The sequence below is a fragment of the Diadema antillarum genome, unplaced genomic scaffold (genome assembly GCF_040938485.1).
Source record: "Diadema antillarum isolate AM-2024a unplaced genomic scaffold, OU_Dant_1.0 seq00000345_RagTag, whole genome shotgun sequence".
NCBI lineage: Eukaryota > Metazoa > Echinodermata > Echinoidea > Diadematoida > Diadematidae > Diadema > Diadema antillarum.
In genome coordinates, this window is record NW_027271356.1 from 715,001 (window position 1) to 737,539 (window position 22,539).

General features: G+C 40.2%; 1 protein-coding gene across 1 annotated transcript; it reads left to right on the forward strand.

The window, feature by feature from the left end:
• The first annotated feature begins 494 nt into the window (after window positions 1–494).
• On the forward strand, window positions 495–20,139 carry LOC139730966 (uncharacterized). Its single transcript, XM_071641846.1, has 10 exons — window positions 495–1,269; window positions 6,436–6,670; window positions 9,686–12,048; window positions 12,633–12,748; window positions 13,398–13,456; window positions 14,014–14,174; window positions 15,088–15,268; window positions 15,990–16,075; window positions 16,708–16,819; window positions 17,435–20,139. Exons 1-10 carry the CDS (start codon window positions 1,029–1,031, stop codon window positions 18,039–18,041), a joined length of 4,161 nt encoding a protein of 1,386 aa, XP_071497947.1. The 5' UTR covers window positions 495–1,028; the 3' UTR covers window positions 18,042–20,139.
• Window positions 20,140–22,539: the final 2,400 nt, after the last annotated feature.

Below are 22,539 nucleotides of genomic sequence, written 5' to 3' on the forward strand. Positions count from 1 at the left end.
GGGGTAAAGAAAAACTGGCCAACTGCTACTGCAGAAGAACGACAACTCCAGATCCCTTGCGCTTGCTCACCTCTGTATAATCTCAAAACAATCACAAGTTGAGTCGCTGACTTCCACCTACAATATGCACTATAGTAGAGACTAGTAATCATTCACCCGCACCCATTTAGGGAAAAAAAAAAGCTCTTTATTTTTACCACTATGCATACATACCACCACCCCGAACAGGGAAGCTGGTGAGTACCCGGTACACACCCAGTGGCATCGACACGGTACAGAACTGAGTCATTCGAATATCATAGTCGAATGGCTTCGATGAATGGCGCACACGAGCTCTCTGTGGCGCCCCACCCAAAAATACATCTCGAAAAGAGACCGCGTATTGTCGCCAAACAGGAACAGACTAGGGAAAAAAAAACCACACACACAACGGACGCACAGTTTATTCCAAGTGTGAGGCAACAAGGCTAAACATACATTCAGCGGTTGAGCAAGTATCTGCGGAGGGAGACGATGGGTACTCCTTTCTTTCTTTCTTTCATTTTTGTCACAAAGTAGATGTTTGTTCGAAAGCAGTTGCTGTCTACGGTTGTCCTGTTCCCTGCAGTTTCCAAAGTCCATGTAAACATATAATGTGAGTGATGCCGCGAAGCTTTCAAAGAACTTCAGCGAGGACGTTACATACCGTGCGTTGATTCGCGAGCTGGTAAAGCGTAGCGGGACCCTTGATGGAGGACAAGGAGGAGAAAGTGATCACTGCTTCGGAATTTAACATGACAATATGAGATGACGTAACAGTGCACGAGTATTGTTCGCATTCAAAGCTGGCACTAGCTCTTGCTTGAAAGAGAACCGACTGCTAAGACTGAAGGGTAGTAATGCGTGCATCATTGTGTGGGTTCATGTTATATGCGTTACACAGGTCAGAGAAGCATGATCAGGGACTCGTGGGAGATGTTCGCATTTTCCTGTCGAACTTAGGAAACCGAAGTCGATGAAGAAGGAAGACCGACTCGATTTCGCCGGCGATGGTGATTCGGACGTTCAGATCTTTATCACCGTGGCGATGGATTTTGTGCGCGGCAATTGTGTGGCTCGCCGGGGGAACGATCACGGCTACCGATGGCTACCCGACTGGGGCGCCTCTCGAAGCCTGCCAGGACATGGTCCCATCGCATGGAGGATCGCCTCAGGATAATTTAGCTCTCCTTGGTGTGAACATCACAACATCAGTTCTAATTAACACGCAAGGAGCAACTCTGGTTCAAGGTAAATTGTAGACTGAGATGAATTACCAGTGATGTCCAGCGTTGAAGTCCGATGAAAAGCCTCATTTAAGAGTAGATTTTGTAGTCGTTGTTGTTGTTGTTATAGTTGTGGCTTAGAAGCCTGATTCACCCATGTATAAGCAGCACCCAAGTTGATACAGATATTTGTCTAGATATGGTATAGTGACATCGCACAGCCTGCTACATATACCATCAGCATGCATGACAGCTTATGACGATTTCATTCAAATTCATATTCAAATTCAAATTCAAATTCAAATTCGAAGATAGTTATGAATATTTTCACGAAAAAATCCCATAGCATTATCGTTGTATTAACGTATTCATTTCAGTTGCCAATTATCATAATCAATGTTACTTTCAATGACAATAACATGATCATTGTCATCATCATTAAAAAAAAAGAATCTACCCCAAAATATGAATGTGGATTCAGTGAATGTAGCAATAGAGCGCTTCAGTGAAATTCGAGGAAAATCCTATGATCAGTTCAAAAGTTAGGCTTTTCATTCAAAGACTTGGTGCTGCCATCGCTGGATAAGAAGACTGCAACAATTCGTGATGTCATTAGTGACGGAGCCATATAGAAAAAAAAAAAAAAACATTGAGATGATTCCTCATATCAATTTTCATATTTCTAATATAAAAGAGTACTTGGCATGCCTCGTTCAGAAAACAGAGAGGATAATATCCTTGCGGTAAAAAGTCGAGAGAATGTGTATTTGTCCTTTAAGAAAAATTGTTATTTCGGATATTCTAATTTAGTCTGGTGCCTGACCAATGTAATGATTTTAAAGAAGAAAACGAAAAGAATTCAGGATGATGTTCACAGGCAACAAAAATTACTAAATTTTATACTACGTTGGTTGCAGCAGGGAGGTGAGACGAACACCTCACTGGTTGCGGCACCTGTAAACATTCAGCAGTTTGTTTCGAAGCAACAGGTGGTAGATGTTGGAGGCGTAGTCTTGTAATAAAGAAAATACAGAGAGGTATATACATACTTTCGACTGGTTGTGCAAAACACTAAAAAAAACATCAAGCGTGACGAAGCCACAGCAGGCCTTGAAGGGTCAGTGGAAGCCAAGAAAGACATGATCCGATCGGCATACAACGAGCCTCCTTTTTCTCTCCTTTAAAGCAGTATAACGCGGTCTCCTTACCTCTTCTTTCAATCACCACCGCCCCCCCCCCTTTCACTCTGTTTCATTTTATCCCCCTCTCACTTCAAAGTATCTCCTTCTGTTATTCAGTGAAAAGCAATCTCCCTCAAACTCGCCCCCATATAGTGTGACGTGAGTGAGACATTTCCATTTCCGGAGTTTTATGTTTTCGTTTTCAAATCCATGCGTGCTTCCAGAAGTAATACACACCTTGTTTCAGTGGCGGTACATTGCACAAGTTGGTAGTGATATACACCGGGTATACATGGCGCCACTAAAATCACTGACCTCGACTACATTCGTGTAAAGATAACATAAAAAGAGGGAAAATAGAAAAGAAGGGGAAAGTGGAGACTAATCAGATTATTTGAATGTTTTGGTTTGCGTCCCGCGTTCAGAACTCATCGATGAAGATTTCCTTGTTTGCATGTTAATCCGAATCATGGGGAATGGGGGCAAAACACTGATGGTGAACGCTTTATTGAAACAGAATCTTCAATCAAGGTTAATGGTCCGACATGCGAGGTCTTCTGTAGTCAGCTTTGCATTCACCAGTACTCCGGAGCCGCAGTTTGACGACTGTCGAGTTCACTTCAACTTTAATGTTACACCTTCAACGTTGCTGCTGCCGTGGCGATAATTAGAAATGATCGAATAAGTACAATATGTTTTAATGTGTGTTTTGGAATGGCCGAAGTTATCCATCCAAAGAAAGTGAAAAATAAGTAATTAAAATGAAAGTAAGTAAACAGAAAATAATGGATAGTAACATCATGCTCACATGTGCGGAAGTAACTTCCGAAAATTTCAGGGTGTATATTCTGAAATTTCAGGAATTTGAGCAACATTTTGTCATAATCATGTATTAACAGATGTGGTGCTTAATCATACTCAACCCTACCCCCCTCCCCAAGTTACTTGGGTCGGATAATCGAATCAACGTTTTAAGTTCACGGCGCATATCTCTTTACGACTAAATACCAAGAAAAGAAAGAATAGATAAGTCTGCAAATTACGACAAAAGACGCTATACACTATCTCAATAAACAGGCATTGATCGTTTGTGTGTTCCAACAACCAGCCGTGACTTTGTCGCAGCCATCTTTTTTGTGGTTATGGTTATTGTTATCGTTATAATTATGATTTGCCATCTGCTTTTCATATCCTTGTTGTCAATTGTTCAAACATACAAGGGTGGAACTCATATCAAGCAACCCTCGTTCTGTTTGGCCCTAATGTCAATGGAATGAAGAATTGCACTATGTATATTGACATAAGGTGGGGAACACTTTATAATTCAATGTTTGCATGATTCTGCCATCCATGACCCCAGACCACGTGTTAAAAAAAAGAAAAAAAAAATCGCGTAAGCATTAATTCAGCCATAACACGCATTATGGGTTTTTTTTCTGTTTGTTCGCTCTCCCCTCTCTTTGCTAAAGCTCAACGTGTACGATGATAACGTGCTTATTGTTCTACACGGAATGAGCTATTCCTTCTATCCATGAACATTAGTTTGTATCAGGTCCTAATGATCTTGTTTAGGGGATGAACCTCGAGCAGATGTCTGTTTTGCTCTATAGCTATCCACTGGCTGTGAAGGCAGGCATGAGATTTAAATTCTCTCGTCGAGAGTCCGTGAATTGGGACATGAGGTAGGATGGATGTCTTCCTCTCGCTGTCTTGCCATCTCAAAACGTTGAAGAGGACTCGCCTTTATCAACATAGGTGATTGACAAAGGTGGCTGATGGAGTAATAAGAAATCAAGAAATCCAATGTACTGGGCTTTCATGCTTTAATCTTTTGTATACCATTACATGTACTGTCAGTGTCTCACTGTTGTTGTATTTCTTCAAAGCGCATAATACAACATGAACATCACGGCTCGTGTCTAGAGGCTGCTGGAGAAAAATTGATGCGATTGAATTAATGACTTATTACGGCATTTCGTGTCACATGATTTACAGTTTACGGTGTGCACACAGAAAAACGACGTCCGTCTCCAAACTGTTCAGTTTTATATGGTTATATGGTTTGTAGGATATATCTCCACGCATATTGTGTGTGTATCTTAGGGTAATATCAATATCGGAGATGGGGGTAAAAGCTACAAAGTAAAGATTCTTATGTTTTCATTCCAAAGCAACGCCATATAAAAAGAAGTGATAGATAACCTGTAGGCATATTATGGCCATGGATAAATAGAATGGCTCTCGTCATTCAAATGCCATGCAGATGCTTTCCAAACAGCTGTTTAAAGACTGCAAACAAATGTCACATTCCTTTGCGTTCCTGACGTATGATTTCATAGGGCATATTCAAAGCTTCGCCGCTGTTTGATACACATCGCAGAGTGTCGGGTTATCGATCTCAAAAACTGAAATAGAAACAGGATAAATGAGATTTGCGTCCAAAGGGACGATTTACAAGGGTGTGTTTAGTGTATTCAAAGCTATGGGTATTTTCACTGAACCTGTATAACTAAATGTCCAATCTACTAGTCAACTAATGTATGCATAACCTTTGGTATTTAGATATTAATGCATCAAATTTGTATACATACTGTTAACTGGTCTGTCATTGAAATGTGGAACAATCATCGGCCAAGCTTTCTGGGTGTCTGAACGACCAGTATGATTATGTTTAGCATTGGAATACGTTGTAAACCGTAGTACAGTAGTACATAGTTGCAGCAGTAGTAGTAGTAGCAGTAGTAGCAGTTAGTAGTAGTAGAAGTAGACGTAGAAGAAGACAGTTCTGTTGATGGTTATGAATAAGTGCGAAAAGCGTAAAAGAATGTGATTCAGTACGTAGCTAGTGGGTTTCCATGTTCTTCAAACTTGGTTGGGTCAGATGGTGATCTTGAGGCCATCGTGTCGATACTCCATTCTCTGCAAATATTTCGTCACCAGAGCTCCAACATTAGACGTATAAGGCCGACAAGAAATTAAACACACGCAAGGCACAAAGGGGAGGCGGTGGGGAAAACATATTGTAATAGGGCAAACATGCATATACAGTAGTTATAGTGTCGCACAAACAGGGTCAAACCTCGGGCCAACCTCGTACTATTCTATCCAAGAGTGCAAACCACCTGCAATTCAATGGCCCATGAAAAGCTCCGCAATGTTAGTATGACTTTAACATTGTTAATGTTGGTTCTTAACATTACCCATAATCTTGGCTAAAGGCCAAGGAGCCGAATAGTGACAACTGAATGAGGGGTGCGTTCTTTCTCCGAAACGACGATTGCTAGGATAGATCTTAAATCTATATCAAGTAATACCGACAAGACGAAAGCGACGTTAAACAGTATACAATGTATAATCAGAACGTTGATAACCAATGTGCTACTATATACCTGTCATACACTACCTAATCATATCAGATGAGATATGCGTGTGCATGTGTGAGTGTGTGTGAGTGCTGTGTATTTTGTAAGTTTATCAGAAGAGTTATATCCATTATAATTTGTCTGCAATTATAGGTTCCACATTCATGCCATCTGTATGACGAAGTCCATTAAAGGCATAATTTACCATTTGCAGAGGAAACAAAAACCCAGCTATAATGCTTCAAGATAGTTTTAAAGTGTGAGTTGAGACAGAAACAACCAATTAAAAAAAATTGAATCAGTATAATTAATATTAAGTATTGTTAATCATACAAAATGTGAACAATAGTTGTAATAAAAATGCTTCCAGACTAAACCGTCTACAGTTATGGTTTATTAAGAAAAATAGTGATATCGCCTTATATTTTAGGCTTTATTGCAAAATCTTTACATGGCAGGATGTTTTGTGATACAACAGATCTACATAATATGCATCAAATGTGATATCTCGATTTTTTTTTTCAATCACTGCTCCCAATGGTAAACTATACCTTTAACCTGGCGCCTGTTTGTTTACTTTCTTGTTGTTTGTTTTTAATGAGCGTGCATATTCCTTTTTTTTTTGTCTGTCTGTCTGCATCCCTCCAGTGTTGCTGGAAGGTACGGAGAATAATCTATTCAGGGGATTCTTCATCCAGGCGCGTCAAGTTGGAGGAGACGGTCCTGTCGGCAGGTTCCTCCGCATCCCCACCGGTCAAGTGGGCGTGGCGTGCGGCGGCGACAGCGACTCGGCGGTCACCCACAGCGAGCGGAGCTTGAAGCTCGGCGCGGCGTTCGTTTGGCGTACGTCGAAGAAGGAGGATGCAACGGACCTATATTTCAGGTACAGTATACTTGTTTCCACCTACAAGACTCCTTCAACATCATTTTGTCCGGCGCAAGAAAGAATCATGGACACAAATACAAACAAAAACAAAAACAAGAGCACTGGCAATGCGAATGTTAAAGTCGAATTCCTCATCAAATTTCATGCTGGCTTTACTAAATTGGGTAGTATCAATTATCATCGGAATGGTAAAAGGTTCATCAAAAATGGGACCTAAAATAGGGGAATTATGGAATTCTTTCCTTTCACAAAGCAGAGATATTGGTAGCAACGGCATATAGGCCAAATACATGAGGTATATACCTCACGAGGTATTACTTCATCGTGGACCCCTGATAGTAACCAGTTCAGCTGATCAGGGTTTCCACGGCGTGATGTAGAAATATATTCAATCTAATTTAATTCATAAGTCTCCCGTTGGCCGGGAAAGTCTTCACAATTTTTTTTTTCATTTTAACATAATAATCAAAAAGAGAGAGAGAAAAAAGTGTTTCCTTCGCAGTAAAAAATGTGTTATGTTGCAATAATTCAGCATAATGACATTGGAGGAAAAGATGTTGTACCTGCTGAACTACAGACCATGCACATAAAAGTAATTTGTAATCATCATGATTTGTTTTCGTGCTAAAATTAAAGGGTGAGTTCTGAACTATCATTATAAAGTGGCATCATCACCTCAGTTAATTTGCATTATAGCGGTTACGACCAATGTTACCATTCGGTGAAAACGTATGAAACTCTATCGTTTTACTTTATGTCTCATTTTGATGAAACTTCTAGCGTTCTGCTTTGCTCTGATTTTACTCTTATCATTGAAATCAACTCATTATGAAACATGGTTTGGGATAGTTCTTGCAAATTTCATTCTCTGTGAAGATTGCTGACGTTTCGACAAGGAGGTCAGCTTGACGAGTGCATGGTTGATGATACACAATATTATGTTTGAATTATATACTAGTAAATATTGACGTCGAATGATTATCTTCTCCACGTTTCTTGCCATTTTTACGACTCTCGTTATTCCTGAACAACCTTCTGCTAGTTCCCCGCCGTGCAAGTCCTAGCGCTGATGAAAGAACTATGATTTTTTTTTCGGGGAGGGGAGGTGTAGGGAAAAGTAGAAAAAAAAAAATAGAGAGGAAGTCTCGAAATACTAAGTATTGTTCAGCCCACCTGTCAAAATTCTCGCGCGTCGTTCTTTTTTTAATGGGACACGCTCTGTATCTGGGACACTAGTCTGCATCGGTGTCTAAAGAATAACTGTCATGCAGGGTAAAAAAAGTAGATAAATTAGAAAAAAAAATGGGCCAATTATGTCGGGATGTTGACCCAAATATCATAGGAGAAACATGTGCCTATAATGAGGTCACTGTTTTATTTTTAAACGAACGTGATAATGCAAGTTATCGTCCTGTCTTTATGGGAGTAGCCTTCCTGGACCTGTGATATTTACTGTGCTGATTGTTTGTAATTCAAGTGTTGACATGATTCAAACGCTTGTTTTGATGATGATGATGATGATGATGATGATGATGGTAATGGTGGTGATGATGATGATGATGACGACGACGACAACGACGACGACGCTGGTAGCGATGATGATGATTGTTGTTATCATCATTGTTATCATGTTTTACTAGCGTATATTATTATTGATATTATCATCACAATATTATTTCATCAGCATTTTAATTATGTCGTCATCATCATAATCAATAACATTTTTATCATCATCATTATCATTACCACCATCATTATCATCACTATCATCATTTATTCACCCTGTCACACTGCATCACACTGTAGGCCCTATACCTCTAATATTCTTATGAGGATGAGATTCTATTGTATCATGTGCATACAATCATGGGTGTGCATCAAACAGATGATGCAGATTTTTGAACATCAGCAATTATTGACAGATACTGCTATAAAGGCAGGAGAATACAAAATCATGTATAAGATGCCTACCCTTGAGGCACCTGTTGGGGAACCGATTGTTTACATTGCTCTCTATAATCTGGGCGTTATACAAAGTTCATAATTACGCGTTTTCCCACCACTGCTCTATCCACAAAGAGTATAATATGCTTCATTCAAAGAGGATAGAAAAAGATGAATCTTAATGTAGTGAGAAAAAAATTGCAGAATAATCAAACCAGAAGAGACACCATAAGTTATGGTAGTATGTGGTATATTTAGAGAAGGATTTATTTCCGTTTTCGTACCATGTGCGTCCAATCGTTCGCCTTCCTCTGATAAAACAGCAGACAGATCATTGATTATACTCTCGGACTTCTGTCCATTGTACAGACGAAAAATGCGAAGAAAGGTCAAATGAGGGACACGCCTTGGTCCACATCTGCTAATTAAGCACCATGTGACGTCATGTTAACTGATTATGGGTTGTGCAGTGAGCTCGAGAGACGTTTTGCTGACTAATGCTATACCCATATATTTTTTTTGTGCCTTTTGTTTTTAACAAAGTCGTAGTCGACGAAAAGTTGATGTTCTTTTCAATAGATTACTTAGCTTTCACTTGAGTCCGGCACTGATGATGATGGAAATGAAGATGGTGATGATTCGTGTTATCGCTACCATTACTAGTTGCAGTGGTAGCAATGGTAATAGTTGTAGAAAAGTGGTCTGGCGTTTTGAAGTGTGTTATCACGATGACCATTTTCGCCCTTTTTAACGTTGTAAAAATGTTATCATCATTGTGACTATGTCTACATTACAGTCTCCAGCCATTTGAGAGATAGACATGCTACATGTATAAATAGATGATCCGGTGAATGGGTGTGGCATTGCATAAACTCGACATTTCTAGAGTGGAATAGAAATAATAGTGGGAGCTCATCAATGAAGACTTTGCTTAATGGTCATGTCAAAAAAGGAAAAAAGAAAACACGAGATCGTGTAACCATTTACTTAATGCTAATACATAAGAAGCCCTTTTGATGTAACTCCGCTCTGTTCACGTGTCGCGCTACATTTCTCATCGCTCTACAGGGCCACTATTGTCAAGTCGTACGATGAGTACTGGACCAATCTATACTCGGACGTGCTGTTTCCATCTGAGCGCACCACACCTCCGGGAAAAGGTGCAGGTGAAGGTAACGCCACTTCGACAGAGGGCAACTCGACCACCACCGAGCCACCGCTTCCAACAACATCGGAAGCAGAGGCACCGCAAACCACATCGGATGGTGCAACTCTCGAACCTGTGCGCACGACCAAAGGCAATTTGACACCAACTGTACCATCGAACTTCTCCAGCACCCAACCTACACCTATTACCACCGGCCGGGCAATGACCACTTCCACGCATAAATCCAACTTCACGACAGGTTTTACTGGAGGCTACAACTCCTCGACCACGTTCTCGACCACCCTTTTGCAATCGCAAAACTCGACATCAGAACCTGTGGCCACCACCTCCGACAACAGTGACGGGAACAATGTGTCAACTACTGACGGCAACGTCACGTCACTCATAAACAGCACAAGCTTTGTTACCACAACTATGTCGACTACTGCTGCAATATCAACTTCTCAGACACCTGTGAACGTAACAACGGATGATATTTCGATCACGTCAAATCAAACGTTTGATAACGTCACATCGTCAACGACGATGCCACTCTTTACGACTGCAGCAAATATTACAACGACCCCAGCTACTTATAATTACACGACAGAATTTCCCTTCAATGTAACAACTACTTCTGCTACACCAAATATAACTATGAATCACACATATCAGACAACTGCATCTAGTAACACAACATTAAACATCAGTGACACAACACCAAATACCACTGTGAGTTACACGAATCAAACTACTGAAGCCAGTACAGAAACACCAAACGCCACTCTGAATTACACGCATCAAACTACTACCGTTGGCGTCACGACAGGTAACTCCGCTTTGAATTACACAAATCAAACTCAGGAAAGCAGTACCAAAGCACCAAACGCTAGTACTACAACCAGCACAGAGACACTAAATGCTACTCAGAATTACACTTATCAAACTACTACAGTTGGTATCACGACACCTAACACCACTGTGAATTACACGTATTTGACCACCGAATCCAATACTACAACACCAAATACAACTACGAATAGCACGTTAGCTTCTTCCACCATCAGTGCAACTACACTACAGACCACAATGAGTGATACGGTTCAAACTACGTTGATGAGAACTACATCATCCCCTACAACTTTGGGTAGCACAAGTCATACAACCATAGCCAGTACAACGTCAGAAACTACTGAAAGTTACACGCATGGAACAACTGATGAGAGTATGGGAGGAGTAACTACGAAATATATCAGTACTGGACGAACAACTATGCCGTCGTTGCGTCCGAATGCAACACTTGCTCCGGAGAATATCACAACTGTTGCAAACGCAACAATGCTTACAAGCAATAGCACGTCGTCCGTAGTAACTACAACTCCCCTCCCTGTAACAAATACAACAACACCAAATGTAGCCGAAAATAGCACGCAAGGTATGGTGAATCTTACTACTAGTGTCAGAACGAATAATATTACTGACAACGACAACGTCACTTCAACTCCGTCGCTTCTTCCGACGTCGCCGGTGATGTCGCCGATCATCACTAGCCCGGAGACTTCTACAGCTACAACTCAGACTACCTTTGTTTCAACTACAAGAAGTGCATCCACAACACGGAGTGTGCCCTCGACAACAGCGGTAGGGAGTACGAGTGATCCGACTCTTTTCACGTCGGAACCAACTGGCCCGACGAACGCTTCGTCCGCGTTGACCAACATGACCACGAGTCCTGGGGATATGAATACAACTTTGAACTACAATGATTCAACGATTACGAATTCATCCACTCATGCATTTGTCAACGTGACCACCGCAACAACTGCACCAGCGCCCACGTCGACAGTAGGAACGACACTTGCTACAAATGCCTCTTCAACGACTACGTCGATATCGGCGAATGAGTCTTCCCTTTCGACATCGCCATCCCTATATTCTACATTAGACTCGTTCACGACCAATTACCAAAGTCTGAATTCAACGACTGAAATGACTCAGGACCCATCAAATGTGTCCAGCGAAACAGAGCCGAGTAATTCTTCAATCGTTAACGATACAACCACGACATCGGCTCCCAGCACCCCTGGTGGATCAAATGCCACATCGTTTTTGTCGACGAACTCAACAACGGACGACGGAACGAACACTACCGCGACAGCTCTCCCGACTTTTGAACAGTCGGCATCAACGTCGGAAGAGAGCGAATCCACATTACTGACTGCTCTGTCAACTACACTCCGTGCCACAGTGGATACTACTGCCACCCAGCAGGCGTTGTTTACAGGTACATTCAACGAAAATAGATTTTGCTTACAAAACATTTTGTTTCAAATAGAACATTTCAACTATTGGTTACTTTTCGCTTCATGGTTGCGAGTCATACAAAAGAAAGTGGGAAAGACATCACTATCTGCAAAAAAATCACACTGAGAATATAACTAGGTTCACTATCACGTTATCGTAATATTGTCCTAGAACGTCTTTGAGAGAAAGAATTAAGGTATCGATTAAGTAATAAGAAAATGCTATAAAATCTCATGTCTGCACCATGGTCTGCACTTGATAAATTTAGGCTGCCTTGCGAAACCTGCATCATATAGCTTGTATTGAAGGTCTGATGGGACATCGTAAACACGTTTTTGACACGATGTCCCTTCAAGCCTTCCATAACGAACTGTGGCCAATTGTGAATAATATAAAAACGTTGGCACCTAAAATATGTCTAGATTTGCATTTCGGATTTCATGTTATCACAAACGTGAAGTTGACGTCGAAGTAAACGGAATGACAGAGTACATTTGATATAACATGATAGAACATTTGCATGGTACGTCTTCTGACGTTTTCTCTCTCTTGCCTTTTTGTCAGAGGGTGCCAATGATGTTCTGCTTCGCTTCCGCATAACCGGTCGACAGTTCACTGACGCACTCACAAGGTCCGATTCACCCGAGTTCGTCGCGCTGGAAACTGAGGTCGTGGAAGTGGTGAGTAATCACGTGACTTTTGATGACACCTACGTCATGAAAATTAATTTCAATTTCCAGACAGGGTTTTATATTTCGTGTCATGTAGTATAACACTTCGAGACGCAAACAGAGGGAGGATCTCACTGTCTCAAAAGAAAATGGCAAACAACAGCACCAACAAATCATTTGTGAAGAGGAAAATCACGAGTAATGTATGATTCGATATAGGAAAATAGCTCATTAATGGCCATATCATCACAATTCGTAAAAGTCTGTTACTTTCATCAGTGGCATGTATAGGCCCTATTATTGATATGTTATAATGATAATCATCATTATTTCTAACATTGTCATTCTTACCTGTATCATCTTCATTATCATTTGTTTTTTCAACATTAAAAGAAACATGATTATAAATATGGCAGTAGCAGAAGTCGTGGTTGCATCCTTGCATCGATTCTAGCAATCTGTTATCAACACCAATTCAGTTCGAGTCTCAGAATGTGGCTGCAGAATGTAAGAAAATAACTAACGGAAATTACTAGCTAATTCGATGATCCGGAAGTCAATATAGATGTCTAAATATTATATTATGTATATAGGTGAGAATCAGCATTGTTTGAAACAACACTGTTTTAACTGTATCATTTGATCGTCTGTCCGACAGATGAATGATGTGTACGAAGGGAACGACGACCTGAGAGCCATCGACGTGATTAGATTCTTGTGAGTATTTATGCCTCTATGATTATTACTCAAATGAATTTAAAAGGGCCGGAAAATGCGAATCAACTCCTCGTCGATTTTTACACGTCGGGGTGCCGAAATTCAGTCCATTTTCTTCCCCAAAGGTACAACTTCTCATAAAACGCCCGTGCGTCAGAGATCAAGATATTCAAAATACGAAGGGTGATGAGAGACTACCTGTCTGTGATTCACACTTAGAAATCTGTCGTGTCCATCAATTTGATACTTATTCTATTCAGAGCACTGATAGTGCCATTGCATTATCAACGCCCCGATAGAGAAGTTAAAAAACAAAAATCATCAAGCGCAATTCTTGCAAGAGTGAACCTGCCTAGGCATTTGGGTCCAGATGGACAAGGTTGGTATAAACCTTTGATATAGGGATGTGAGCGCTTGGACAGGATTCGAACCCATGATCTTAGAGCTTTGTCCATTATTCAACGTGAATGTCCTCTATTTCATATTTATTTTCTCATATTCTTTTTCTCTCTCTCTCTATATATATATATATTTGTTTGTTTTGTTTTGCCATTTAGACAAGGAAGCGTGATTCCGGAAGTCAAATTAGTCTTCGGGACCAGTCTCGACGAGTCGTCCAAGCTTGGCGTCGTCGACGTCCTCTATAACGCCGTTGAGCAGGCGGGAGGTCAGCTTGGTAACTTCTCCGTCGACAACATGGCGGCTCTCGATGACAGCGGTAAGCCAGGCATTATAACAGTTCGCATATCCATGCACAGATACATGTAGATAGATAGATAGATAGATAGATAGATAGATAGATAGATAGATAGATAGATAGATAGACTGACTTGTAGGTATAAACTTAGAGCTAGAGATTTGGGATCGTGGTATATCCCTGAACAGAGATCAGTCTCGGTTTAGTTTTAGTTTGCCATCTACTTATTCTATCATTCTAAACTATGTCTTGGGAAAAATACAGTCATTTCAGTATCTTAGTGTGAAGCGTGTTCTTTTTGTTAGTTTGCGTTTGACGGCTAGAACGGAGCGTGATTGTCGGTGTTTACGAATTACTCCGGAGACCTGAAAAGGTATTGTTCTGTGTGCCCTCTTGGCTGAAGCCTCATAAGGACGGCGAGGATATTAAGGAGCGAACGAAAGAGAAAATGAAAAGTACGAAAAACGAAAGGAGAGCGCAGAGAATACGTGCAGGAAACAAAAAGGAAGGTTTAGGTCTTTTTTCAAGAGACAAAAAAACAAACCCTGATGTCTTTCAGTGAGATACTATTGATGAGTAAGATTTAGAAGAGAGCGTCCGAGCCTGTTTTTACATGTTTCGCTTGAATTCGTTGAAGTTTCTTATTTAGCCTTTTCATTTATGATCACATACTGGTTCTTCAACCATTCTTGCGATTATTTTTATTCATTCATTCATTGTGTGCTCATACGACGTAAATGAACCCAAGCGCAATTCGTCTTCGGCCTGTTTTTGCAGTCTCAATACCAACCTTACGTGACGATCCAGAGAAGGTGAAGATGATTTTCTCCGACCGAGTTTATCGTCGATGTATTACTTCCTGCAATACCACGACACCACCTCAGCTTTTAAAGTTCTGTTATTCTTGAACCCTTCCTTTTTTTTTATCTTCCAGGCCAATTTACAGTAGTAGACGTGTGTTACCTACTGCCCTGCCCCGTGGGCGTCGTCTGCGACCCGAACCCTGTCGACAACCGTTGTTATGTGACTTGCGAGGATAACCGGAACATCACCTACTGTTATAACGGCGGAGAGTGCGTCGAGCCCACCGGTGATGAGACCATAGCAACGTGCAGGTAAATAGTTATATTGCCACCGTTATGACGATGCGGTTTTTTTTTGTGTGTGTTTTGTATGCGTGTATCTTCTCTTTGAGCAACACATATCATACGTAGTGAGCTGTAAATCTCTATCCCTCCTTCCCCCCCCCCCCCTCTCTCTCTCTCTCTCTCTGTCCGACACAATATTATGATATTATTACTTCAGGTACTACGAATTCTATCTGCAGTGGTCACATCCATCTTGTAAGCATTGGGCAATGTCACGAGATTCTGTCCTATATAGTGCCATTTATAGTATGACATTGTCTTGATGCATGATTTAGTTTCTGTTGTTGCTGTTACAGTTGATGATGAGAATGATTGATATCTTTTTAAGTCATCATATCGGCCGAAAACGAAAATTTAAGTGGTCATTTAATCAGATCAAAATTACGCTACAGTGTCAGCATAATATACGTCATTGTTGTAGCACTCGCGTGAACAGTTGGCACAATAAGCACACTTTTGTCTAAGATCTTCGTGATGATTCTCAGGTCAGGTCCGCTTTTTTTTAGATCATTCTTGCTGATGGAATTATTGTTCGTCTCCATTTTCGATACCCGATTTTTGTTTGAATGAGTAATCAAAGATAAAACAGTAATTCATTGTCCATGAAACACTGCAGGTGTCGTCGAATCAATCTTTTAATGCGTCTTTTCTATTTCATTTTATTTCATTGTATATAATCTTATCACAGCTGCCCTGAAAACTTCAACGGCGAGCGCTGCGAAACGGAGATCGAAGTTCCAACGATGGGGATCCCGACGAACGATGGCAATAGTCGTAAGAATGATTCTTTTAAAACCTTCGACGCCAAAGTGCGGAAACGAAGTCACTAGTTCCGTAAAATAATCGTCAAGATTGTTGGGCAAGAAATGATAATATCATACGGGGATTTTTGTTTGCTATGTTTGCTCATCTCATTCTTCCCACTCGGAAATGTGTTTACTTAGATATTTATGTGAGTTGGGCGATGGGACTTATGTCTCTTCGATCACAGTTTCGATCTAAACAAAAATGAGTGATGAAATCTTCAGCAAAAATGTGCAACAAGTATTCAAAGTATCATTTGGCACTGCATATAAGTATGTAAACAGGCTGCCAATTCTCCCGGATTCTGCATGAGGCTCCCTAAGAATAAAAAAGGGGGAAAAAAGGTAGACTGCAGTGAACTTCACATTATTACAAAAGAATGTGTAATCGCCTCCCTGAATCGGGGAATTACTGTCGCCAATTGAGAATACAATCATCATCCTGTAACTAACTATCTGAAAATACCTTCTTGTGTTAATGTTTCTTGGTATCATCATAAGCTGATCGGAATTTTAATTGCTGTTATCCTTTTTTTTGGGGGGGGGGGACTTTATACATACCACGGTATATCATTTTGCTTCTTATTATCTGTCTCTAAACAGAAACTATGTTGATCATCATTTTGGCAAGTGTGTGTGGCGTCCTCGGTGTTCTGTTCGTCATCCTTTTCGGAGTTCTCATCTATTGGTGTAAGAGTCTCAACAAATCTCAGCAGTAAGTATATCTGATATACTGATAATATCTGAATAAGATAAGATATAATAGAATAGCACGAAATATGATATGATATAGAATGAAATATGATATAATATAATATGATATAATATAATATAATATAATATAATATAATATCATATCATATCATATCATATAATAACATATCATATCATATATCATATCATATCATATCATAATATAATATAATGGAATAAAATATAATATGTAATATGAATTAAAATACTGTATATATATTATCATATAAGTGCGTATACTTGAAAAGTGCAACATCAGTTTGTAATGGATCGAAGTTTAAAAAAACCCCGCAATAATAGACGTTTCTTCAAATCTGGCTCAAAGTGAGAATACATGGAATATGGAATTCCTACACCAAATAATGTATTCACGAATTGAATCGATGTAAGAGCACGATTTCAGAGTGCAACGAGACTGTTTCTGTGGGAGGTCACAAAACTAGCCTTGAAAATATCAAAGGGCTGATACCTATGAAAGACTTGCCTCGTCCCCTATTTCTCATAAAGTCAGTATAAATGTACCATCTAGCGGGAAAATAGATTAAAGTGTTCATTATTCATTCCCGTTCCATCCAAGTATCATGGAGAATTCTGAGGAGATTGCCAAATGGCGTAATAGGAGGCGGCGCGGCACATACAGTTCAGACGGTGAGAGTGGGGACGAGCCGAGGATGGCCGAAACGGTGGTAGGGACCAGCTACACCACGATGGGTGAGGCCAAACCTCCCCGCTCATTCATCGTCATCCCCGACGACAACAGCAGTGGCAGCATGTTCTACATCACCGACTCGGATTCGGACTCCGAACATCTGATTCGCCCGAAGTTGATCGAAGGTGGCGCTAGCTTTCCATTCTACGACAACTTCAACGGCAGCATCCCCGACCTGCTGACTTCGGCGGCCGACTACGAAATGGACGTCATGCAACGGATGTCGAACCAACCGCTAACGGATTCCGTCCGGCGCCGCTCTGTCAGCTTCAGCGACATCCAGCAGGTGATCTCCGACGACGATCGCATCGGCTGGGAGAACTTCACCTTCGGCAGCAACACGAAAGACGGTGAGAACAACAATTTCCAGGTCCGATGGGACTTCAAGGTCGAGGATAGCGGCGACGGCACTGACGAAGCCGCGATCGAAGGTGGTGACGACGGCGATGATGATGCTGACGAGACGGCAGCATGACGGTACGCGCCGCGATCATCAAGCTCTGGAGAAAATTCTCAACAATCCCCTTTGCCTCGCTTGCCATATAACCTTGCTGATACCTACTTCTGAGTAGGTTTTCAGCAGGCTGTATTAATTTTCACTCATACATACTAATGTACCTGTGTTGATACTTACGTCTGTCTGTTTGTATGTTTGCTGTTATTGTCCTCACTCAGTAGATTTTCGTTATCATTATAATCATGCACTACCCTTAGTTGTTTCCAAAGGACATCAACGTTTCCCTCAATTTCAGAGTTACTTGTCTTTTCTCACACTTACACATTTTTCTTACTTCTATTTGTTCAAAATTTCTAGTGCACCATTACCATGTAACTACTTCTGCATGTAGACGTGAAAATGGATACCATAATTTTCTTCTAACTCCAGAAAGGTAAATGTCTTTCGGGTTTTTTTTTCTTATCTATCATAGAAGTAAAACAGATGTCATCTAAAGTTAAAGACCCCTTCAAATTATTTAATTCTAGTTTACAAAGAAATAACGACAAATACACCAAACACGCAAACAGCATCAAGGTATCAAAAATGGTGTTCAAAGACAGCAGTTCATAGCCCAAACTACCGCTACGCGCAAGAGCGGACAGTGACAATCGCTAATGGTCTTTATTACCGCACAGTCTGCCACTTCATTGATGAATGACCGAAGTCCTTATGGTATTGTACGAGAAAAAAACAAGAGAGGGCGAATGGAAATCGAGTTGCAGAGTGTGCAGTAATGACCTTTGTCGTCGAAGAACGACGATATATTTTTTTTTCAGTGATACAGCCAGTCTAAGGGGATCAGAGCGTGTTGATGGCGGCCCAAGCCACTTCTAGCTCATCACCTAGAAACAGTATTAAGATATACATTGTACAATCATTGTTCATTGACAAAGCTTCTCTCTCTCCCATAGACACTTTTCCCTTTTTATCATCGTACACGACCAGTGTCGTGTTACTGTGACTAGAAGATTTAGATGAGTAGACTCAAACGTAACAAAAATCCACTCGCTGCTGTAGAGCAGACAATTCACAGAGACACAATCAAACCAGCATGGACAATATTAGTGCTATAATATGTAGGTATATGTTTGTGTGCTTTGGTAATGAGTAGGTGGGTGATACGATGGCATGATTTGAGCCAAAATATCTTGCAGTCTCGAACACTCGCAAAATTTTCGATATTGCAGATTGAATGGCCACTATAAATATGACCAAAATGCTGAAAAATTACAAAATCACAGCGACGTTATGACCAATTAATATTGTTTTCCGCCACTAGTCTTTTATCAAGGATATGGAGTCATTTACACAGATAATATTTTATCCCAGGAAAGTACATGTTTGCATACGTCAAAGAGGCTCTTCGTAAAATCAAGTGTCTCCGAGAAGTACTAGGTGCAGATGGGGGAGAGGGGGCGGTGTCATTTATGGCAGAGAGAGAGAGGTTTTCTCAGTGAGCATCGATGTTTTATACCTAAGATTCCGTCCAAAAGATTCTCATGGTGCTGTGTATACTAACTAGTTCATCGTTTGTAAGACCAAAGCATTGCCCGACTTTGACTTTTACGTTAACTGCTGCCTGCATGCCCATTGACTAAGTCGTACTGTATGCCACATTCAAAGTGAAAGAAACTCGTCCGCTGTCTTCCGCGTATGGAAATTATATGTTTATACATTGAGTAGCTAAGTAGATTTTAAGTGGGCATAAAAGGGGCAGCAAGCACGATGCTGAACACTCGAAAGAAATATGGTCTTCTGAATATGTGCTAATAGATGAACTTTCGTAATATCACATCCTGTAAATACAGTCTATAGCAATGACAAAAGCTCTTTAATCGGATATGGCATTCGGCGCCGCATAATGCCACCTCTTAATACACAGACACATTTTGATAAAGTTTTAAACATCGAAAATATCATGATGCCTTACTCAGTAATCATATATATTTTACATTCAGGGAAATACACTGCACTCTAAGGTGTAGTGGTGTTATTACTGAATGGATGCTGTAGTTCAAATTGGGTCTAATGGTAAAATTGGGTGTTGAATTACGTATCCCATAACTGTGTTGTCGTAATAGTCAAAAGTAAGGTACAGATAAAGCGTCTCGTGAAATTCATGCTGCTCGTACATTTTTATGACGGTTTGGCCAAAAAGAAGAAAGCAGCACAGCGTGCTAAACTGCTTTTGTTTTTTCAGGCTATGATTCTAAAGAACTTATAAACAAAAGGGTTAGTACTGTGTACCTCTTTAAGTGGCGATAAAATTGGTAGGAAAATAAATGATGACGCGATATTTCATCTCCTTCTATCAAAGCTTCATTTTAGGTCATCTCACATCGGTCGTTTGAATTTGGTAAACGTCACTTTGAGGGAAAATATTATCGCGAATGAGACCGTTTATAAAACACTGGTTATTGTGGCACAGACAACTAGCAGTAATGTAGCCGACAGTGCAATAATATTTCGCTGTGTGTAATGTGCCGACGAAGGTCTAGCGTTCTGCAATGTATTACTGATAATTCACAGTGTGGAAGAAAACCACATGGAGAAACTATTTCGGTGTGTTATTGTATAACCACACAAGCTTGCACACATTGACCGGTAGGCCTATTTGGCTAAATACAAGAGTGTAGAACAGCTGATAGCGGACATGGACATTACACGTGTATTAAGGTTTAACGGGGGGGGGGGGGGGGTGCTTTTGATTTTTGGATGGGTCTTTGTGTCACAGCGACTCAATTTGTAAAGAATACAAGTACCACGAGGAGAAAATCCTCGTTTCATGCAAAAAAAACAGTAGGATTGCACCTACAGATGTCATCACCTTATCAAAAGAAATAACATGTTCCTTTCAATGTAATGACTTAATTTGTTCTTTTCAATATGTCTCACACGAGAATCATCATAATCACCTCTTTTCATCTCGAAAGTTATGGATCTTTGTTCGGCTTTCCACCACTGCAGCTTTTCCCCATGCTTGGTAGATGTCATCTGTACCGCACAATAATTTTCTTCCGTTCACAACTTTTTATTAACACTAAATTGTGTATTTTTAACACCAACGCAGGATTGCAACTGCCTTCAAGAGAGTACAGTAGCCATTTAGAGTTTTAATTGTAGAGACCAATTTCCTATTAACTAAATATTATTGAATAATATGTTTTGGATATAATGTTTGTGTTTCATTACTGCAACAAGTCAATAGGGTTTGTCACGGCATCCACTTTGGTATATATAGGCCAACTTTGCTGTCATCTTTAGTGGAAATCTTCACAAAATATTGTCACTTCCTTTATAGAGAGAAAAAAGCACGATAATTATTTCATGTTGAAGAAAACGTCCTTTTTCTTTTCCTGTGCTTGCTGATAATGTTGTACGTAAAAGGTATATCAATATACACGAATGTATTTTAAAAAACAAAGAAGTTATTAACAATTTATTACTGTTGTGCTGACAATATAGATCTAATCATAATCACATACAAGTGATGTTGTAGTCTGAATTAATTCAAGTGGAAAGTCTCACTTGGACCGTGTGTTTAATAGTCAAGGATACCTTACGGTTTTCAATGGAGAATAATTAAGCAGATCTGAATGACGCAACCTACGCACAAAATAAAACACAATGTAATCAACTGGAGCGATATAGTGTCTGTGAAGTCAGAACGGGGAGTCAGAATTCTCTGAAACATTAGCGAGTAGATTATGATAGCTATCAATGACTGACGCCCTCTTTGGTTGAAATTCAACCGTTCCTTTCCTCTCAATTCTACGAATACTGTCAAGTACGAGGGGAAAGTCATTCGTGCATTCCCCCTGCCGACATGCTAATCGGCAATCAATTCATTTAAAAAGACCTACATAAATGTGAAATTCAAAGGTAACGTGTCCATTTATGACAAGCTATGTTATGTTTCGTCACTGAAGATGTCTGTTAGTTATTTCATGCATACGCAGATGTAACGCTGATACTTAAATGGCGCAATGATATTATATTTCCGTGTTGTTGTTTTTGTTATTGTAAATCATCTAACAATAATTATACAAATGTACGGCATGAAGCAATGACTGATACGTGTGAGTCATGTTTGATTGGATGTATCAAATGAATAAATTATTTTATTACAGGTATCAATCGTGTGATATATCAAATCCTTTATGACGTCGATGTTGAGTGACGCATTTAGGTTGATTACAGTAATTTAATTGAAGAGCTCTGCGTAGTTTTAACATGACATCTGTTGCTCTGGCAAACTGGCAATTTCTGAAAAATAACGTTCTCCCACCCACCCCTCAATATTACATAAAATCAAAACCCCCAATGCCTCATAACAATTATTGCAGGGTATAATTGCACTTACCACGGCAACAACCAAGCACAACCAGTGAGTTTGATCGGTGCTCTAACGATTACACATCTTTGATAAAGCCCAGCAAGCAAGTGAGCCAGGTCTCAGAGTTGGATCTGAATG